The 22,223-nt window shown below is 36.6% G+C and overlaps 1 protein-coding gene across 2 annotated transcripts in view; it reads left to right on the top strand.

Moving 5' to 3' along the window:
* The window catches only part of INTS2 (integrator complex subunit 2), a 53,871-nt gene that overhangs the window by 6,762 nt on the left and 24,886 nt on the right, over nucleotides 1–22,223 (top strand). For both annotated transcript variants that reach the window (XM_039247336.1, XM_039247335.1), the window contains exons 6-15: nucleotides 2,967–3,097; nucleotides 3,327–3,500; nucleotides 6,485–6,711; nucleotides 8,609–8,734; nucleotides 14,067–14,138; nucleotides 14,222–14,336; nucleotides 16,880–16,948; nucleotides 19,152–19,286; nucleotides 20,848–21,024; nucleotides 21,810–21,918. In XM_039247336.1, coding sequence (XP_039103267.1) covers nucleotides 2,967–3,097; nucleotides 3,327–3,500; nucleotides 6,485–6,711; nucleotides 8,609–8,734; nucleotides 14,067–14,138; nucleotides 14,222–14,336; nucleotides 16,880–16,948; nucleotides 19,152–19,286; nucleotides 20,848–21,024; nucleotides 21,810–21,918 — 1,335 coding nt within the window. The remainder of the gene's footprint in view (nucleotides 1–2,966; nucleotides 3,098–3,326; nucleotides 3,501–6,484; nucleotides 6,712–8,608; nucleotides 8,735–14,066; nucleotides 14,139–14,221; nucleotides 14,337–16,879; nucleotides 16,949–19,151; nucleotides 19,287–20,847; nucleotides 21,025–21,809; nucleotides 21,919–22,223) is intronic.

Genomic DNA, 22,223 nt, shown 5'->3' with positions numbered 1-22,223 from the left:
GCAATACAAGACATAAGTAATCAGAAATAGCAGCAGTCAACTCCCCCTCCCCCCCCTTTTTTTAAGCCCTATTACTGTCAATTTGCAGAAAAGGATAGAGTCAAAATTAAAATCAACTGAAATTTTCACCTCTGTTTCAAACTACTACTGATTGAACATTGTTGTTTGGGTCTGTGTGGTATTAAAATAAAGACATTCATTGAGCAAGGTTGTGAATTGGGAGCCAAAGAGGAAAAAGCCTTGGATCTGGCAGATAGAATTTCTAGTTTTGTCACTCACTTATTGTGTAATCACCATCAAGATACTTCTTATCTATAAAATGAGATATTAATAATATTTCCCTTACATTTCTTTTTTTTTTTTTATGTTTGTTTATTTTTGAGAGAGAGAGACACGCAAGCAGGGGAGGGGCAGAGAGAGAGGGGGACTGTAGATCCAAAGCTGGCCCTATGCTGACAGAAGAGACCTTGATGCAGGGTGAGATCATGACCTGAGTCAAAGTCAGATGCTTAAGTGACTGAGCCATCCAGGTGGCCCTCTCTTATGTTTCTAAGAGATTTATTGAATATATCACAAGATATGTAAAAGTTCTTTGTAAAAAGTGTGTTTTTGGTGATTTTCTGTCTACACATTCTATCACTTACCAAGAGAGGAATGTTGATGTCTCCAAACATAATTGTAGATTTGTCTAGTTCTCCTTTCATCTTGTTAGTTTTTGCTTCATTAAGTTTTTTTGATTTTTAAAATATTTTTAAAATTATTTATTTTATGGGGCGGCTGGGTGGCTCAGTCAGTTAAGTGTCCAACTTTGGCTCAGGTCATGATCTCATGGTTCGAAGGTTCGAGCCCCGTGTCGGACGCTGTGCTGACAGCCAGCTCAGAGCCTGGAGACTGTTTTGGATTCTGTGTCTCCCTCTGTCTCTGACCCTCCCCTGCTCACGCTCTCTCTCTCTCAGAAATAAAATAATTTTTTTATAATTTTTTTTTTAATTTATGTTTTGTTTTGAGAGAGAGAAAGTGTGTGTGTGTGTGTGTGTGAGAGAGAGAGAGAGAGAGAGAGCGAGCTGGGGAGGAACAGAGAGAGAGAATCTTGTTTTTAGAGAGAAAGGGTTCAATTGAGCGAGGAGCAGAGAAAGACAGAGACAGAGAGAATCCCAGGAGGAGTAAAGGCAGAGAGAGAGAGAGAGAGAAGCGGGACTCACCCAAAGCAGGCCTTGTGTTCCCCTGAAGCAGGGCTCCAGCTCACCTGAAGTGGGGTACAGGCTTACCCCATGTGGGACTCAAACTCAAGAACTGTGAGATTGTTACCTGAGCTGAAGTCAGATGCTGAACAACAGAGCCACCTAGGTGCTCAGGAGAGAAAAAATCTTAAGCAGGCTCCACACTCAGCACAGAGCCCAGCATGGAGCCTGGTGTGTGACTCAGTCCCACCACTCTGGGCCCATGATCTGAGATGAAGTCAAGAGTCTGATGCTCAACCAACTGAGTCACCCAGAAGCCCCGCTTCATTAATTTTGAAGCCATGTACATTTAGGATAGTTATATCATTATGATGAATTGAGCCTTTTTCTTTTTCACTATGAAATATTCTTCTTTATCCCTAGTAATATACCTTCTTTTGAAGTGTACTTTATTAATACAGACATAGCAGCTTACAATTAGTGTTTGTATGGTATATAACATCCACCTTCTTAAAAAACCTGTATCTTTAAGGTGGGTTACTTGTAGACAAGTATAGTTGAATCTTGTTTTTTAAAAAAACTTAGTTGCAGTCTTCACTTTTAAATTGGGGTATTTAGACCATTTATATAGATTATTGTGATAATCATTTAATGTGATTATTGTGGTGGTTAAATTTAAGTGTATTATCTTGCCATTTGCTTCCTTTTCCTCTTTTCCTTTCTTCATTTGGATTGAAATTTTTTTTTAGGATTCCATTTAATCTCAACTACTCTCATATTAGCTTTATGTCTTTGCTTAATTATTTTCTTGGCATTTGTATTTGTTTATTGTTATTGGGTTTAACTTTTTAAAAAATATTTATTTTTGGGGTGCTGAGGTGGCTCAGTTGGTTAAGCGTCCAACTTCTGCTCAGGTCCTGATCTCGTGGGGTTCGAGCCCTGCGTCAGACTCCGTGCTGACTCCCAGCTCAGAGCCTGGAGCCTGTTTCAGATTCTGTGTCTCCGTCTCTCTCTGACCCTTCCCGGCTCTCTCTCTTTCTTTCTCTCTCTCTCTCTCTCTCTCTCTCTCAGAAATAAATAAAACATTAAAAAATTAATAATAAAATAAAAATATTTATTTTTGAGAGAGAGAGAGAGACAGACAGCTGAGCTGTCAGCACAGAGCCTGATGTGGGGCTTGAATCCACAAACCATGAGATCATGACCTGAGTTGAAGTTGGATGCTTAACCAACTGAGCCACGGGAACCCCCTTCTTTTAGCTCTTTAAGAATCTTTAAAGATGTTCTGTTGTCTGTGGTAGTTTTGATTTCTGTTCCTCTGTATATAATGTTTCTGTTTTCCTCTGGCTGCTTTTATTTGTTTTTTCTTTGTGGCTGCTTTTAAGATTCTCTCTTTTCCACTGTTTTCAGAAATTTGCTTATGATGGATCTCAATATTATTTCTTTGTGATTATCCTGCTTGAAGTATATTAAGCTTATGGTTTTATAGTTTTTGTCAAATTCAGAAAAATTTCTTCAAATATATTTTTGTCTTCTATTCTCTTTTTCTTTCTGAGACACTAATTATATTTGAGTACTTGATATTGCCCCACAGGTCACTGTTCATTTTTTAAGTCCAGTTCCCTCTTTGCTTTATTTTGACCAGTTTCTTTTGCTATGCTTTCAAATTCCCTGATCATTTTCTTCTGTAGTGTCTATTCTGCATAAATGATTAATTCAAAGACTGAAGAGATTTTTAACATTCTACTTAAAAGCTTAAAGTAATAGAGGCTATTAAATGTTCAGTTTGTAGGGGTCTCATAAAAAATGGAGAACGACAAGATGAGGAGAGTCTTGGAGGAAGGCGCAGGACAGAAGCCCTACGCTGCTTGTGTAAAATGAATCCTTCTCAGGCCCTCAAGGTCCGAGGCATGGTGGTAAGAGATATTATTTTAATAAGACAAAAGCCTTTGTATTATGACTAGGAACTTTCCTAAGATGGTTTGAGACTCTTGTAGTGATTTGGAATTATATACTAGATATGTTATTACTTTCCTCTCTGGGTTTTTGTTTTGTGATATGTCTTCTTCTAAACTTTAGAACTCTGAAGTGGCTGGCCCTTTTCCTTACGAGACTGAGTTCATTTTGTTTTCTTTGCTGTGTTAGGTGGAAGAATGTCACTTGCCAGGCCTTGGAGTGGCTTTGACATTGGATCATACTAAAAACGAAGCTAGTGAAGATGGAGTGAGTGACTTGGTTTGTTTCGTTAGTGGTTTGCTTCTTGGAACAAATGCAAAAGTCCGGACTTGGTTTGGAACTTTTATCCGAAATGGACAGCAGGTGAGGGATTAAAAATATTTATAGGCTAAGAATCAGAATATTTTGGCAACTATTAAAAGGGGAAGAAACCCTTTTGGAATGATGTCATTACACCAATGGTTCTTATACTTTTGGTTTTAGGACCTCCTGACATTTTAAATCATTGAAGGTACCAAAGAGCTTTTATAAAATAATTTTTTTTAATGTTTTCATTTATTTATTTATTTATTTTTTAAATTTCTAGGAGAGAGAGAGCGAGAGAGACAGCGTGAGCAGGGGAGGGTCAGAGAGAGAGGGAGTCACAGACAGAAACAGGCTCGAGGCTCTGAGCTGGCAGTCAGCACAGAGCCCGACGCGGGGCTCGAACCCACGAACCGCGAGATCATGATCCAGGCGAAAGTCGGATGCTTAACCGACTAAGCCACCCAGGCGCCCCTGTTTTTATTTATTTTTGAGAGACAGAGAGAGACAGCACAAGCAGGGGAGGGTCAGAGAGAGAGGGAGACACAGAATCCGAAGAGAGCCTCCAGGCTCTGAGCTAGCTGTCAGCACAGAGCCTGACATGGGGCTCGAACCCATGAACTGCGAGATCATGACCTGAGCCAGAGTTGGATGCTTAACCTACTGAGCCACCCAGGCATCCCCAAAGAGCTTTTACTTATTACATGCTTTTTACCTATTGATATATACCATATTATAAACAAAACTGAAGATTTTGAAATATTTACCTAACTCTTTAAAAATGGTAAGAATAACTCTATTTTAAAAAATAATGACCCTATTAAATGTGAACATATTTTTAATGAAAAATAACCATATTTTAAAAACATTTAATGAGAAGAGTTGTATTATTTTTCGTTTCTGCAAATCCGTTGAATGTCTGGCTTAGTCAAAACTTTGGAAAACTGCATTGTATGCCTGTGAGAAAATGAGGGTCGAAAAGGCAAATAATGTTTAAGGAGATTTTTTTTTTTTTTTTACCTCGACCTTCTGAAAGAGATTTGGGAATCTCTAGGATTCTGGGACAGATCTGTGAGAATAGGTCATCAAAATAAATTGTCATTATAGCCTATAATTTTAATATGTATCTTTTTTATTGTGGTAAAATATACATAACATAAAATTTACTGTTTTAATCATTTTTAAGTGTATAGTTCAGTCTCATTAAGTACATTCACAATATATTGCAGCCATAACCACTCTTCATTTTCAGAACTTTTTCTTCATCTCTAACAGAAACTCTATACCTATTAAACAATAATTCCCCATTTCTCCTTTCTTCCAGCCCCTGGTAACTTCTTTCTACCTCTATGAATTTGACTATTGTAGGTACCTCATATAAGTGGAGTCACACCCTATTTCTCTTTTTAAGTTTGGCTTATGTTACTTATAATGTTTTCAAAGTCCATGCATGTTATAGCATGTATCAGGATTTGTTTCTTTTTCAAAGGTGAATTATATTCCACTGTTTGTATGTGCTACATTTTATTCATTCACTCATCTATTGATGAATATGTTATATTTTGCAACAGTTTTTAAGTTGCAAATTATTTTACTTTTTCAAAGAACATTTCATGGTAACTCCGTCAGTAGAGTCCCTATGAAAGAACCTATGTAGACTGATTTTTTCTTGTTGAAGTCAGTGAAGTAGCATGTGTACTGCTTAGTCCTCCAGCTTTTTTTTTTTTTTTTTAAGTTTATTTATTTCTTTTGAAAGAGAGAGGCAGAGAGAGAATCCCAAGCCATCAGTGCAGAGCCCAACACAGGGCTCAAACTCAAAAACTGTGAGATCATGACCAGAGCTAAAATTGAGTCAGACAGTTAATTGACTAAGCCACGCAGGTGCTCCCTCTAGCCTATTTTTTTATGATGCTGGCTCACCATACTTTTCTATAAACAAGTTCTACTTTATTTTTAGCCCATTCGAGAACGAATTTTCAGCCTTGCTTTCTAAGGAGAAGTCAACATTTACTGCGTGCCTTCTGTATGCACTGTGTTAAGCACTTTGGTGTGTTCATCTCGTGATTACCCTTTGTGTGCAGTAAATTTTTCTTATTTGAAGCTAATGTTATTAAACCAGGTTTATCATATTTTACTTAGAACCATTTTAAAAGTAATAACTGATATTTGCCTAGTTCTTTACAGTTTAGAACTGCTTTCATATGTGTTATCTTTGTTCATTCATTCATCCATTTAGTGGATATTGCATGCTTGCTGTGTGTCGGGCCCAGTGTTAGACTCTGTCAGGTGATAGATGACTAGGATGTTATCCCTGCCGGAAGAACTGTTAGGGTGATAGACTTGTAAACGCCTAATTACAACAGCCCTGGGAGTTAACTATTACTATTATTATTTTTTAAAGTTTATTTATTTATTTTGAGAGAGAGAGAGCCAGTGGGAGAGGGGCAGAGAGAGAGGGAGAGAGAAAAAGCCAAGCAGGCTCCATGTTGTCTCTCAGAGCTGATTGTGAACTGTGAGATCATGACCTAAGCTGAAACTGAGTCAGACGTTCAGCCTACTGAGGCACCCAGGCACCCCAGGAGTTAAATATTATTAATAAAATATTCACTTCCTTGTCATTAAGGAAACTGGAGTTCAGAGAGGTAAGTGTACATAGTCAATAGCAAAGCTTTGTTTAAACCCAAGATGTTCTGTCTCCAAAATGTGAACACTTTCTACTATATCACATATGACTCTGTTAGTCATTATGTATTTGAAAGTATTTAAATAACATTTTACAGTTCGTATCGTCATTAATTTATTGTTTTCTGTATAGTCGATCTGGGTTAGTGTGAATAGAGTGTTCTTCAAATGAATCAGTGAATTTTGAGGGAATTTTTTTTTTGAAAAATTTTTTTTGAATTTTGAGTTTTTAATCAGTGGGTTAAAATGAGATTCTACAGTTATGACAGCCTTTTCAAAAGGATCAATTTCAAATGTTTAACTGAGGAACTTTGTGTGTCCTTTTGATTTAGTAAGTACTCCATGCTCTATATTTTTTACAGAGAAAAAGAGAGACCAGTAGTTCTGTCCTTTGGCAAATGAGAAGGCAGCTTCTTCTGGAGTTGATGGGCATTCTTCCCACAGTAAGAAGTACCCGCATTGTGGAAGAAGCTGATGTGGAGATGGAGCCCAATGTGTCTGTGTATTCGGGGCTGAAAGAAGAGCATGTTGTGAAAGCCAGTGCACTCTTACGTCTGTACTGTGCTTTGATGGGGATCGCTGGACTCAAGTATTCAATAATTTGATTTTTTACCTTTTTATTGTTTTACTTTCTTGTTTCTAATCCCAAGAAAGTGAGCCAAAGGCCTTTTATTCAGAGGATTTGGGTTTTCTAATGGTCTTAGATAGCGTGCTGGCTTCTATCAAGAATGAAGTCTTTATATCAAAAACATTCCTCAGTGGGATGTATCCATCTATTTTTATTGGATTGTAAATAGAAATATATGAATATGGAGGGGCCAGAGCAGTTTAAGAAATGTATGACTTTACCACAGCTTGACATGACTATTGTGAATGATCTGTGAGTGATGCGTTACCTAGCCCATGCAGCTAGTTGAAGTAAATCTCTCCTCTCCTGTGTTTCTTTTCACAACTGAGATCATAAATTATTTAAAATTGATATGTTGTGATTGTTAAGAACAAGGTTTCTTAGTTAGTCAACGCAATACATCCTTTTGGGTAATGTCCTCAACTGTTAAATGTACAGTCCTCGCTTTGAATGTCTCTTATAAATCTGAATTTCACTTACCACACTTAGTGTTGGCTTAGTTAAATAACACTGCTCCCTCAACAACTAATGTTATCAGTTGCTATGATACATTAACCAAATAATTGTATAAAGTACAAATTTTACTGAGAGCTCTTCAAGCCCAAATCATTATGTAAATAACAGATGTACATCATGATCAGTGACTAGTCACATCATGTCATTTACAGTTTTGGAGACTGGTCACTGCCAATCTGTTATTCAGTTGGTGACCAAACCACAAAATGCATAGTTGTACTGTCACCTTGTCTGTCAGAGACACCTTGTCTCTCGTGTCATTAGACAAAAAGAATTGAAAGAAGGAATCAGCCAAGAGAGATGAAAGTGTAGCAAGGAAGTAAAAGGTGGTAATACTGAAAGTGACATTTGAACTAAACATAAAGAGAAAAAGCTGCCTGTGAAGATGTTAACACTGCTGCCATTTGAGAAACACTAGATATGTATCTGATGAACTTAGTGAAGGTGCCCTTGTCAACATGAATGAAGAAAGTCATTGTGGAAAAAGAATGAAGTCCCGGAGGAAGTGATGCTGGCAAAAATATTCACGTTAAAGGAACTCTCAGATTTTTCATGACTGAACATACAAAGAATAAAATGTTGGAATCTGATCCAAACTTAAAAAGGGGTATCACAGTTAATCAAGGATTAAGAAAGAGGTTCACTCCACATTATAAGACATATAATGAGAAGAAGGCAAGGGCTTTTCAAACTAATGACAAATTTTTTTACAAAGAAAAACACTTTTAATTCCCAGTGTTTATAATATTTTCAATTATAGAGTGCTATGTAAGTATTACTTTGCTGTTTTTTCCATTTCCTTATGAACTATGACTGACAGGAGGTTTCTAATGTTTTAACAAATTTTATTTTCTTATATTTTTTTACACTTTTTTTGAAGTTTATTTATTTTAGAGAGAAAATGTGAGTGAGAGCGAACAGGGTAGGGGCAGAGAAAGAGAGGGAGAGAGAGAAAGAAATCCCAAGCAGGCTCCGTACTATCAATGTGGAGTCTGATGCAGGGCCTGAACTCACAAACCATGAGATCATGACCTGAGCTGAAATCAGGAGTCAGGCGCTTAACTGACTAAGCCAGCCAGCACCCCTGCGTGGTTGTTTTTATCGTCCCATGCTACTGTGCCAAGTGAGGACTGTGTGTATTTGTGTCTGAGGAAAAGCACTGGTTGTAAGCTCAACAGTTTTGCTTTTAATGACTTAAGATAGTAAAGATTTTATAAATATGAAGTATCATTATAAAGCTCAGAATTCATATCTGAAAAGTTAAACTGTTTGGGAAGTCCCTTTTTCTTCCTTCCTTTCTGAACTAAGAAGAGTAAAGCCTAATAATACATTCATTTTTTAGACCAACTGAGGAAGAAGCTGAGCAATTACTGCAGTTGATGACAAGCCGTCCTCCTGCTACACCGGCTGGGGTTCGCTTTGTTTCGCTTTCCTTTTGTATGCTACTGGCCTTTTCTACACTTGTCAGGTACCTTACTATTGAGGTTGCTCTGTTTTCTGAAGGTCTTCTTGTGTTTGCTTATTAAAATGCATGTATAGCATTAATTAGGAGCTTACTGAAAAAAATTGGTCTAGGTATGGACAGTGGTATTATCTTTTAGTCAGTAGCATCTATTGTATGCCGGTAAAAGAGTCATAGTAGTTCTTCAACATTTGTTAAGGCAAATTCCCTTACTTCCTGTTTCCCCTGCCCTCAAGGCAACTTCTTTCGGTTCTTTTAGCAAATTCTTTTGTTTTTTTACTTCCACATCTTTAAATAACATGTTTGTATTTGTTATACTTTGATTTTTCAATTTTGGGAATAATAGTTAATTATTGATCATTTTTCCTACTATGAAAGATGAAGAATTAATTCTCTTTCTTCTTTTCCTTCCACCACGTCTACATGCCCGTCCCATCTTCCCATTCTCCCAGTACAGTTATATTGCAATTTTGTTTTGACAAACATATAGTTGTTCATATAATACTATTGAGAGCTCAGCCATGTAGTAGATAATTACTCTTCTTCTGCAAAACTTGCTTTTTGCATTAATGATTTTCCTGTATTTCGTTTGTTTTCATTTGCTTTTTATTCTGTGTACTTAGGTTAATGCAACCTCAAACTCTACCAATCTTAACCTCCTCCCAAGACGTTCCCTAAGGTATTTCCAAGAATACCTCTCAAGGTATTTCTTAAGGAAATCTCTCCTCCTAAATGGCTCCAGTCTGCACTGGTTACCTCTGCATCTGGTACACAGCTCTGATCCTGGAATTGCTCTTCGTTATTATTTTCAGGACTTGCTTCACGTCTCCTTTTTTGGATTTCCTGTTTCCTGCATCTCATATGTTCTTCTTTTTTTTTTTTTTAATGTTTTATTTATTTCGACGAGAGAGAGAGAGAGACAGCGTGAGCAGGGGAGGGTCAGAGAGAGAGGGAGTCACAGACTGAAACAGGCTCCAGGCTCTGAGCTGGCAGTCAGCACAGAGCCCGACGCGGGGCTCGAACCCACGAACCGCGAGATCATGACCTAAGCGAAAGTCGGACGCTTAACCGACTAAGCCACCCAGGCGCCCCTCATATGTTCTTCTTTTAATTGTTTTCTCATTTTGCTTCTTTAGAATGAGTATGTGGCAGGTCAGTTATTTTGAGACTGGGTATTCGGACAATGTCTTTATTCTACTTTGGTACATGATTAACTTTCATAGGGTTTAGGACCCGAAGCTGGAAATAATTTCCTTTGAGAATTTTGAAAGTCTTGTTCCATTCCTTGTCTTCTGACTTCCAGTGTTGCTGTTGAGAAATCTGATGACATTCTGATTCTTGGTTTTTATGTAGCCTGTTTTTTTTTTTTTAAATATGGAAACATGGAGGATTAACTTTTTTTGTCTGTAGGGTTTTGAAATTTTTGGATGATAAGCCTTAGTGGGGGTCTCTTTTTGTCTATTATCATAGATATTCAGTAAACCCTTTGAACCTGGAAACTCATGTCCTTCAGTTCTAGGAAATTTTCTCAAACTAATTTGTTGGTAATGTTCCAAAAGACTCTTTTTTTCCTGTCCAAAACTTCTCTTTTTTGGATATTGGACTTCCTTAAATGATTATCTTATTTTCTTACCCTTTCCTGTTTTCCTTATCTTCGTCTTGTTCTCCTCTTTTAAAAAACAGCTTTATTGAAAGACCATTTACATACCATTTTTTTAAATATTTCTTTTACATTTATTTATTTTTGAGAGACAGAGAGATAGAGCACAGGTGGGGAGGGCAGAGAGAGAAGGAGACACAGAATCCAAAGTAGGCACCAGGCTCTGAGCTGTCAGGACAGAACCTGATGCAGGACTCAAACTTACAAACTGTGAGATCATGACCTGAGCTGAAGTCGGATGCTTAACTGACTGAGCCACCCAGGCACCCGACCATTTTAACGTGAACGTGTACAATTTAACAGATTTAAGTGTATTTACAAAGTTGTACAACCATAACCCCAATCTAAATTTTAGAACATTTTTAGGGCGCCTCGGTGGCTCAGTCATCTTGTGGTCCATGGGTTTGGGCCTCATGTCAGGCTCTGTGCTAACAGCTGGGAGCCTGGAGCCTGCTTGGGATTCTGTATCTCCCTCTCTCTCTCTGTCCCTCCACCACTTACACTCTGTGACTTTCTGTCTCACAAAAGTGAATAAATGTTAAAAAAAAAATTTTGGAACATTTTTCGTACTTTGAAAAGATACCATTTGTTCTACCTTCTAGGATTTATTTTCAACTTCTAATCCTCTGTACTTTTGATATCTAAGAGCTCTTTTTTGTTCTCTGCTATTTCTTCTGTATAGTAGCTTCACAGTGGCATGATTTCTCTGATACTAATCATAATGACTGAAGAGAATTTATTAGTACTCTTTTTTTCTAATTTTTTTTTCTGCTCTTTTATGGTCTCTGTTTTTCAAATTAGAAACCTTTTTAAGAGTTTGATAATTCTCTATTCTCTTTTTTTCTTTCTTTCTTTCTTTGTTTCTTTCTGTCTGTCTTCTTTCTTTCTTTCTCTCCCTCCCTCCTCCTTTCTTCTTCCCTTCCTGCCTCCCTCCCTCTCTCCCTCTTCCTTCCTTCCTTCCTTCCTTCCTTCCTTCCTTCCTTCCTTCCTTCCCTCCTTCCTTCCTTCCCTCCCTCCCTCCCACGGCTCAGATCAAGAGTCACATGCTGTACACTCTCTACAATAGCTAAAACATGGAAAGAGCCTAAGTGTCCATCAACTGATGAATGGATCAAGAACATGTGGTTTATCTATACCATGGAATACTACATGGCAATGAGAAACAATGAAATCTGGCCATGTGTAGCAACATGGATGGACCTTGAGGGTGTTATGCTGAGCGAAATAAGTCAGGCAGAGAAGGACAAATATCATATGTTTGCACGTATAGGAGGATTAGGAGGAACTTCACTGAGGAACAAGGGGGAGAAGAAGGGGGGAAATGGTAGGGGAAAGGGAGAGAGGCAAACCATGAGAGACTCTTGAATGCTGACAAAAACTGAGGACTGATGGATGTGGGGGGGTGGGGGGATGGGCATGGAGGAGGGCACTAGTGGGGATGAGCACTGGGTGTTATGTGGAAGCTAATTAGACAATAAACTATTTGTAAAGTCTTTAAAAAAAAAAAAAAAGAGTCACATGCTGTAATGACTGAGCCAGCCAGGTGCCCCAGGGGTTTGATATTTATTGGTTGTTTATATTTAAATATAAATATAATTTATTTGTTATTAAACTAACAAGCAGATTAGAATCGTTTAATGCATAAGTAGCTCTTTGGGAAACTCTTAGACTTAAGGATTCTTAGAGGAGACTTTTGTCTTGATTGGAGAGTAAAGGTCTGATAAGAACCCATAAGCAAAGTTAAAAAGTGAGGGTTAGGTGAGCTAAGCTTGTAGTATAATCATTCACTTAATTCTATTTTTCAAATGGTGCTCCAGATATCCCTGGTTGTTCCTCAGTTCAGAGACTACTCCTTTTACCATCTCCAGAGCATTAATCTCCAGTTGTCTCTCTGCTGGGGGATGGGGATCCGTCTCATTGTGTAAAATGGAGGCTATCTGGAGGTCTACTACTTATATAGACTGTTGACCTGTTTAATTTAGGCTCTGTCTTTACTTTCCCTCCCAGAACTGCCTGGAGCTGTCAGTTCCTAAGCTCTTTGGAGATTCTGTGGTATAAAGTGAATTGGCTTTTCCTTCCTGCCAGTAGAGTATTCTGCTTTCTTGGGTCTGCTGAATCATTTACCAGTCTTCCATATATGCTCTTGTTTCCAGTATTGGTGGTGTTCATCATCATCATCTTATGCATTTATACCGTTTTAGGAAAATCCCTTTAATGTAGTTTGGAGTTTTAGGAGGGTGTGAAGTTAGGTAATAAAATAAAGTGCTTCCTTTTCTCTTTTCTTAATTTCTAAACATTATCTCTAATCTTCATTACTTTTAGAAGGTGACTTTTTTAATCTGTATTTTTGGGTAGGAGAGCTAAAGTTCAGAAGGATCATTAAATTTCTTGTTTGAGATCACATTAGCAGTAATTAACAGAAATAGGACTGAGGCCCGCCATGCTCTAAAAGCTATTATCTTTCTACTACATAACACTGTCTTTTATTAGGGCAATGAGTTAGGTATAGTTGAGAATCATCTTTTAAATTTTCTTAGTTTGGTTTAGCAGGCTTTTCAGTTGCTTTTCTTTTACCCATTTACACTGCAATGAAGTAGAAGAAAATCAATTTTCACAAGTCAAAGTTGAGTTGAACCTTTCGATGTAAGTCTAGAAATTCCCCTCTAAAAAATCATTGTTGGTATGTTTTCATAATCGGTTTTTGTATCTCATAAGCCCATTCTTTCTTCTTTTTCTTTTTTTTAATAGAGATCACTTTATTTCTGTATAATTTTGAGTTCTGCTCAAAATGTTTCCTTTTACAAAAAAATTTTTTTTCATTTTATTTATTAGAAAGAGAAAATTCAAGCAGGGGAGAGGGGCAGGAGAAGAGAGAGAATTTCAAGCAGGCTCTATGCTCAGTGCAGAGTCTGATGTGGGACTCAATGACCTGACTTGAAATCAAGAATCAGATGGTCAACCAACTGAGCCACCCAGGCATTCCTCTGCTTAAAATGTTTCTCAAAATTAAATTTTACTTACCTCATTACTGATGTCATACTCAGTTTGTGATTTTTTGATGATTGTTTTGACACTAGATTTTTTCTGTATGAAATAGCAGTTGTTAATGCAGTTCTTCTAGGGGCGCCTGGGTGGCTCAGTCAGTTAAGCGTCTGACTTCGACTCAGGTCATAATCTCATGGTTCATGGGTTTGAGCCCCGCATCAGGCTCTGTGCTGACAGCTAGCTCAGAGCCTGGAGTCTGCTTCAGATTCTGTGTCTCCTTCTTTCTCTGACCCTCCCCTGCTCATGTTGTCTGTCTCTCTCTCAGAAATAAATAAAAACACATTAAAAATTTTTTTAAAAAATGCAGTTCTTCTAACATTTTAATCCCAAAAGTCTTTGCTTTTCAAACAAATGAGAGGAAGTTCACTCTCTCCAACTTGTAAATGCAGTAATTAAAACCTCAGGAGGGTTTGACTATTTGCATTCATAAAGAAAAGCAAAGGCCCTTATTCATCTCTGGAACTACTTCATATTTCAGTGATAGTTAATGGGCATTTCAACAAGCAGTTAATTTGAACTGATATTTCAAAATAGAGAAGGAAAAAAGAATACTAAAAATAATTCCAGGATGCTTTCTCATTCCTATGCTAGTATATCTGATAAACCAGTGACTTTCTCTTATGTTGTGTGTAGTACACCTGAACAGGAGCAGCTGATGGTAGTGTGGCTCAGTTGGATGATAAAAGAAGAAGCTTATTTTGAAAGGTAAGGTGACTCCATTTGTTTCAGTTATTAAGTTTTTCTTATCTTCTCTTTGGAAATTCATGTTTTTTCTTTTGTTTCAACAGTACATCTGGTGTCTCTGCTTCTTTTGGGGAGATGTTGTTATTGGTTGCTATGTACTTTCACAGCAACCAGCTTAGTGCTATCATTGACTTGGTCTGTTCCACTTTGGGGATGAAGGTAATTTTCTTCTATCTTCTTTCTAAGGAAGGTGTTTCTAAGCAGGGCATTTTCTTATAGTGTGCAGTACATTTTGTTTCCATTTTGAAGTAATTTTAGTTTAATAGTTTGGAATTTTATGAGGAAGAAATATATGCTTTGAAAACATTTATTTACAAGAATAATAGATGTTCAACATAGAAAGCGGGGAATACACAAAGGAAGAATATAACTTCATTTTTCAAGATATGAAGCGTACTACTATTAACATTCTCATATCAAAAAAATGTTCTAATTCAATATAATTTTTATTTTTGACTGCATAGTAGTCCATCATATGGACAAATCAAGACTTTCTTAATGGATTCTTTCTTATTTGCCGTGTAGATTTTCTTACTTTCTGAATAGTGCTTAGATGATTATCCTTATTTATGTAAATGCATACACAGGCACTCACACATACTTATCTTTAAACAGTTGTTTTTTAAGTAATCTCTATATCCAGTCTGGGGCTTGAACTCAACAACCTCAAGATCAAGAGTCGCATACTCTACAGATTGAACCAGCTAGGCACCCCCTTTAAAAAGTTTTTGGATAATCTCCTTACGAAAAAGTTATAGCAGTTACTAACTAAAAGAACTTAATGATGTTAAGTTAATTGCCAGATTACCTTATGGAAAGATTAACTCTTCTCATTAGTGCATGAAAGTGCCAGTTACCTGGACTCTCACCATCACTGGGTGTTACCGTTCTTTTTAATCTTTACAAATTTGATTGATGAAAGATGGTTCTACTTACTTTGCATTTCATCAATTACCAATGAAACTGTGGTTTTTGTATTTTTTAAAGATTTTTTTAATTAACTTTTTTAATGTTTATTTTTATTTTTGAGAGAGAGAGAGACAGAGTGTGAGTAGGGCACGGGGAGATAAAGAGGGAAAAACAGAATCTGGAACATCCTCCAGGCTCTGAGCTGTCGGCACAGAGCCCGATGTGGGGCTCGAACCCACAAGCAGCGAGATCATGACCTGAGCCAAAGTTGGACGCTTAACTGACTCAGCCACCCAGGTGCCTCGAAAAGATTTTTATTTTCACTTATTTTTTTAAGTAGGCTCCATGCTTATGTAGGGATCGAACTCCTAACCCTGAGATTAAGAATCATACACTCTACCGAAGGAGTCAGCCAGGACACCCAAAGTGGTAGTTTTAATTAATTTTTTTATAGTTACAGCTTATAGTGGGGGTTTCTTTTTAGGTAGTTTAAAAAGTCTCTTATGTTTTGGCTGGTTCATTTCTTCTGTGAAAAGGCTTATCATTATCCTAATTTTCCTATAGGGATTATTATTGGTTTATTTTTCCTTTCACTGATTCAAAAGGACTCTTCATGTATAAATGATATGCCATTATGCCTTATATAATATTTCATTCATCTCAAGACACGTATTTACCCAGTATCAAAATTGGGCTTTATTTCACAGTTGACTGTATTGGTAATATGGTAGTATTCTCTTCCTCCCCTCCTTCTTTTTCTTGGTAAGTTACTATTACATCAGTGTATCTCATACTCCTTAGTGTCTTCAAAAGTGGAGAAGTACAGTATGTTGTAGTTGATTCTTCTTAGTCTTTTGCGCCATGTGGAAATTACTTTTTATGTGTGTGTAGTGTATTTTGTATTTCTTATATGGTTCTTACTTTGCTGTTACACTTAGAAATGTTTACCTTAAAAAAAAGAATTAAAGAAATAAATTTAAAAACAGGAGGGAGGCACCTGCCTGGCTCAATAGGTAGAACATGTGATTCTTAACCTCAGATTTGTGAGTTGGGAGTCCCATGTTGGGCATAGAGATTACTTAAAGAAAAAAAAATTGTTTAAAGTTGATTTATTTATTTTGAGAGAGAGAGCGCGAGAAGGGGAGGGCCAGAGACAGAGGGAGAGATAGAATCCCAAGCAGGCTCCATGCTGTCAGCACAGGGCCCAACATGGGGCTCAGTCTTATGAAACATGAGATCATAACTGAGTCAAGATCAAGAGTCAGATGCTTAACCAACTAAGCCACCCAGGTGCTCTAAAATAAAAAGAATTTTAAAAAGATGAAAAAAAAAAAAGAGAAATATGTTTTTCTTTTCAGGTTTAAAGAAATGGTCACCTATATTTTCTTTCCTTGCTTTTGTGGCTTCATGTTTCAGATTTAAATCTTTAGTACACTTGGATTTTATTTTGGGTATGGCATCGTGTGTGCAGATATATATATTATATATAAATATATTTATATGTATATTAATTCCCCAGAAAGGTAGCTATTTCACCTTCATTTATTGAATAATCCATTTCTTCCCACTTACTTGAAATGCTGATAGTAATATTACTAAGTATTTTATATGTTGGTTCAGTGTCTGAGGAAAAACACACTTTAATGCTGGTTTGAGAAGCAACTTTAAAATAGAGTATTTGAACATTAATTTTATATACCAGTCATTTAAGATAAATTCATTAGAAAGTAAATAAATTTAAAGTGTGCTTCATATATTTTTACATGCTGTGAGAATGTTTTTGGTTATTTTAGATTGTAATTAAGCCAAGCTCCTTGAGCAGGATGAAGACTATCTTCACACAGGAAATTTTTACTGAGCAGGTACTTCTTTTAACTTTATTCTTAGGTACTTCTTTAACTTTGTTTTACAACATTCATTTGGGAACACTTGGATATCTCAGTTTAAGAGTATACTATAGTATTTTAGTTTCCAGTGATGGTTTATTTAATCTCTGAAACTTCTGTAAAGAATAATCCCATTTAAAGTTTACTTTTTAAAAAAAATGTTTAATGCTTTACTTATTTATTATTTTGAGAGAGAGAGACAGGCAGCATGAGCAGGGGAGGGTCAGAGAGAGAGGGAGTCACAGACTCTGAAACAGGCTCCAGGCTCTGAGCTAGCTATCAGCACAGAACCCGACACAGGGCTTGAACCCACGAACTGTGAGATCATGACCTGAGCTGAAGTCCAAGACGCTCAACCGACTGAGCCACCCAGGGACCCCTAAAATTTACTTTTTTTTTTTTTTTTCAATATTTTTATTTATTTCTAGGAGAGAGAGAGATAGACAGCGTGAGCAGGGGAGGGTCCATGAGAGAGGGAGACACAGACTCTGAAACAGGCTCCAGGCTCTGAGCTGGCAGTCAGCACAGAGCCCGACGCGGGGCTTGAACCCACGAACCGCGAGATCATGACCTAAGTGAAAGTCGGATGCTTAACCAACTAAGCCACCCAGGTGCCCCTAAAGTTTACTTTTTTTTGAGAGAGAGGGAGAGAGAATGGTGGGGAAGGGCAAGAGAGTGAGTGAAAAAAAGAGAATCCCAGCAAGGAGCTGATGTGGGGTTCGAACTCACAACTGTGAGTTCATGACCTGATCTGAAATCCAGTGGGATGTTTAACTGACTGAGCCACCCAGGCACCCCTTAAGTCTACTTTTAAAGCTATGTACTACATAAAAATGTATGTTTTAAATTTACATATTTTGGAGATTTTGAGGCAATACTTAAGAGTATGACCTTACATATTGATGGTAGGGATCTCACATAGGGTAAAACACTTAGATTTGTCAGGAGAAAAGCTAAATATAGACCAGTTTAAACTTTTAGACTGTAATGTTCATTTCTAACTAAATTATAAGCTAGAGTCTACATTCCTTATTCTTATATTTACATGTTCTTATTTGGTCTTAGTTATTTTGTCCATGAGTAATCCTAAGGATATTTTGTTTTTTCAGCAAAGGAGACAATTCTGAAATTTAAAATTAATTCCCAGATTAATTTTTAATGTAAATCTCAGATAACAAATAACATCTATCTTAAAAATTGAGATTTGCAAATGCTCATGGATGCATAATTGTTGTTTCTTTTAGGGTAATATTCTTGTTCCTATAACAAACACTCTTTTTCTCCTCAATGTACATATACTCCCATGTACAGACACACATAGTCTATAGTAGACTCATAAGTTATTTTTTGTGTATATATTTGAACTGACTGGAAGACGGCTTTGGGGAGGGTTTCTGAACAACCATTAGAGGTCTATGCATGACAGAATGAGAATGACAATAAAAATTTCTGTTTATATCACTGTGATAATTTATATCATATATAAAGAATTTATATCACATATAAAGAATTGATACTTTATAATATGTTTTTCAAAGCAATTTTTCTCCCTCACAAAAACCTTTTGAGGCAGGGAAGACCGTATTGTCCCATTTTATAGATGTGAAAATAGACTCCAAAGATAAAATGACTTATGCAAAGTCACTGAGCCCAGGTTTTATGATTCCAAATTTTAGATTTTTTTATCTTACTACATTACAGTCAACCTATCTGTGTTTAAAAACAAATTTATTATTATTTTTTTATTTTTTTAAATATTTTATTTATTTCTAGGAGAGAGAGAGAGAGACAGTGTGAGCAGGGGAGGGTCAGAGAGAGAGGGAATCACAGACCGAAACAGGCTCCAGGCTCTGAGCTGGCAGTCAGCACAGAGCCCGACGCGGGGCTCGAACCCACGAACCGCGAGATCATGACTTAAGGGAAAGTCGGACGCTTAACCGACTAAGCCACCCAGGTGCCCCTAAAAACAAATTTAAAAAATTAAGAGTGCTTTGCAAATTCCTAAATGTATGCTGCCTCATCATTCAGAAATATTATCACGTAATAATTAGTTTTTCTCATTCATTCCTAAGGACTGCATTTGTATTAACTACTGACAGTTTACCTGCTAATCCTCTCTGTTTCAGAATAATGTTATATTTGGTTTTGTCATATGAATTAATACTATTTTCCCTTTTAGGTTGTTACAGCTCATGCTGTTCGGGTCCCTGTCACCAGCAACCTGAGTGCCAACATTACTGGATTTTTGCCCATTCACTGTATTTACCAGCTTCTCAGGAGTCGTTCCTTTACCAAGCACAAAGTGTCAATAAAAGTATATATAACCTTATAGTTATATTTCAAATAACAACCCAAGTTAATGTTTTTTTTTCCTAATTCTTCAGTTTATAGGCTTCTACTGTGGGTTTTGTGTATGAAATATGCCTAATTACTAGCCGTTTATACATAGTAACTAGGACGTTAATGTCAAATTTTTAAAAAGATATAATTCTTAAGTTATTGACAAAATGTACAATGATACTAACACATTTGAATTTTCAATAATACCTTGTGGCTATTTCATTAAAACTTAGTAAGAAATTGCTATTTTCTATACTTTGGTTTTCTTTACCAAACAGAAAGTTTCTTGTCAGCTATGAACAGCATTTGTACTTTTGTCAGAAAGATAGCTAACATAAAACATTACATATTTCGATATATTGTCAGTTACTTATAGTTGGCTGTATCAAATAGTTAAAAGGTCTTCTACACTTGATCTTAGCCAAAAGGCTGAGAAGTGATCAAATAGTTAAAAGGTCTTCTAAGGAAAAGGATAAACTCTAAAGGTAAAGAAATCTGAGCCTTTTCTGGAGGCTTTTTTATTTATAAAGAATAATGAACTCTATATGTATTGATATACTACCTTTAACTATCCTGTTTTCATGATTTAGTGAAGTTATTTTCCAGGTAGATTGTATCTTTTGCTTTATATTTTTAATAAATGAAATAGGAAAGAATTAAGAATCTGAACGCACACCCACCATATCTACATGTCCTCTATCCATGTGTAGTTAAGTGATAGTCTCCCATACCCATAAGTGTTTGCCAAGGCCACTTTTTTTTTTTTTAATTTTTTTTTTTAAAGTAGACTCCAAGCCCAGCATGGAGCCCAGCACAGGGCTTGAACTCAGAACCCTAAGATCAAGACCTGAGTGGAGATCAAGAGTCAGGTGCTAAACCAACTGACCCACCCAGGCAACTCATTTTCTTTTTCTTTTTTTTTTTTTTTTTATTTCTAGGAGAGAGAGAGAGACAGTGTGAGCAGGGGAGGGTCAGAGAGAGAGGGAGTCACAGACTGAAACAGGCTCCAGGCTCTGAGCTGGCAGTCAGCACAGAGCCCGACGTGGGGCTCGAACCCACGAACTGTGAGATCATGACCTAAGTGAAAGTCGGACGCTTAACCGACTAAGCCACCCAGGCGCCCCCAGGCAACTCATTTTCTTAACCTATCTGAGGATTTGCTATAAAGAACTGTTCCTCTCCCTAAATTCCTCTGCACTGTGGGGTCTATATCTAAATGTAGACATAGTAGTGACTTACAGTATTTTTGCTACTACTTAAAAACTAGTAGACTAAAAACCCAAAGTCCATACTTAAAATCCAGACTCATCATTTTAGATTTATCTTCCACTGGACAATAGTCTTGACGAGGATATAACAAGTAATTCATATTTTTAAATTAAAGACAGTTGTGAAAGTGGGTAATGTATTTATAACTGCTAAAAGCTAATAGTTTCAGTGATTCATAAATCATGTAAAATTGTATGTGCTTATTAAATTTTGCTTGCTTTTTCTTATTGCCAAATTGATTTAGTGCCTATAACCTTCTTTTTTAGGACTGGATTTATAGACAATTGTGTGAAACTTCTACCCCACTCCATCCTCAATTACTTCCTCTGATTGACGTGTACATAAATTCCATACTTACTCCAGCATCTAAATCTAATCCAGAAGCCACAAATCAGCCAGTCACGGAACAGGAGATCCTCAGTATTTTCCAAGGAGTCATTGGGGTAAAATAGTAGTTCTTGTACATTTTTCTGATTTTCCTTTTCTTTTATTCTTCTGACTTGTTTCATATTATTTCTTTGATTATTGGAGGACTTCTGGGTGGTTCTGAACTTGAAATGGGATAAAACTTCTTCATATCTCTTATGAAATTTATAGGTATGGTATTAGTTCCGAGTGTTTTGTTGAAGAGGCCCTTTTTGAGGAGTTCTTTTAAAAAGCTCTGTTTTAAAGTCTAAAGAGTGTCCCAGAGAGTGTGTGCTTAACACAGGACTCTGTGACATTTCAGTACATTCAACAGAGGTTTAATGTTTAGCTTTCTGGGAATCTAAGATCTACTTAGATTCAGTTGGGAAGTTTGAAGATCTTTTTTCACCATTTTTTAGAAGGAAGAGATGGTTGTATTTTTCCTAAATAAGATGTAAAATATGTTTTTTTTAGGAGTTATTTTCTTCATGGTGATTTCAGGTAGTACTTAAGACTCCAGTAAACCTTTTTCAGAAGCAGCCTGATAGAATTGCTGTTGAGGAAAGCTGAAGTCTTTTTTTTTTTTTTTTTTTTTTTTTTTGGTCTTAAAGACTGTTAAGCATGTTGTCTTGCATCTTCCATACCATCTCAGATTTAAACTTCAAGTTGTCTCTGAGTTTAATACAAACCATCGCAATGTTCCTCCCATTCTATCTGAGCTTGGGAACAGTAACACTGAATAGTCTATGTTAAATGATTTTACCATCAAAAAAGCACTCATGAAGTTAACAATATTTTAAAGTATTTATATTATTATCTCCAGGGTGATAATGTCCGCCTTAATCAACGTTTCAGTATCACAGCACAGCTTTTGGTGCTTTATTATATACTGTCTTATGAGGAAGCTCTCCTAGCAAACACGAAGACTTTAGGTAAGGTGTACATGTATATAGGGGAGTGTTTCTAGTGATGGTTCATTTGATTAGCTTATACTGTGTTAACCTTTCAAGCTGTCATAAGAAAATAAGGTCAAATATGCTAATAAACTCCAGTATCATTCTGTAGTCTTTGCAATGTAGGCATTATATACTTTGATGCATAAGTACATGTATGTATGGTAACACAACCACCCCTTGAGGCTCACTCCTCTTTTTAGCAGACTAAATTAATAATGGCCTAATTGCCTATATTTTAGCAATTTAGTGACTCTACTAAGTACCTATAAATTAAGGAAGTG

The sequence above is a fragment of the Hyaena hyaena genome, unplaced genomic scaffold (genome assembly GCF_003009895.1).
Source record: "Hyaena hyaena isolate Hyena2069 unplaced genomic scaffold, ASM300989v1 scaffold_298, whole genome shotgun sequence".
NCBI lineage: Eukaryota > Metazoa > Chordata > Mammalia > Carnivora > Hyaenidae > Hyaena > Hyaena hyaena.
Note: the sequence above shows the minus strand (reverse complement) of the source record. Positions and strands in the feature narration are given on the sequence as shown.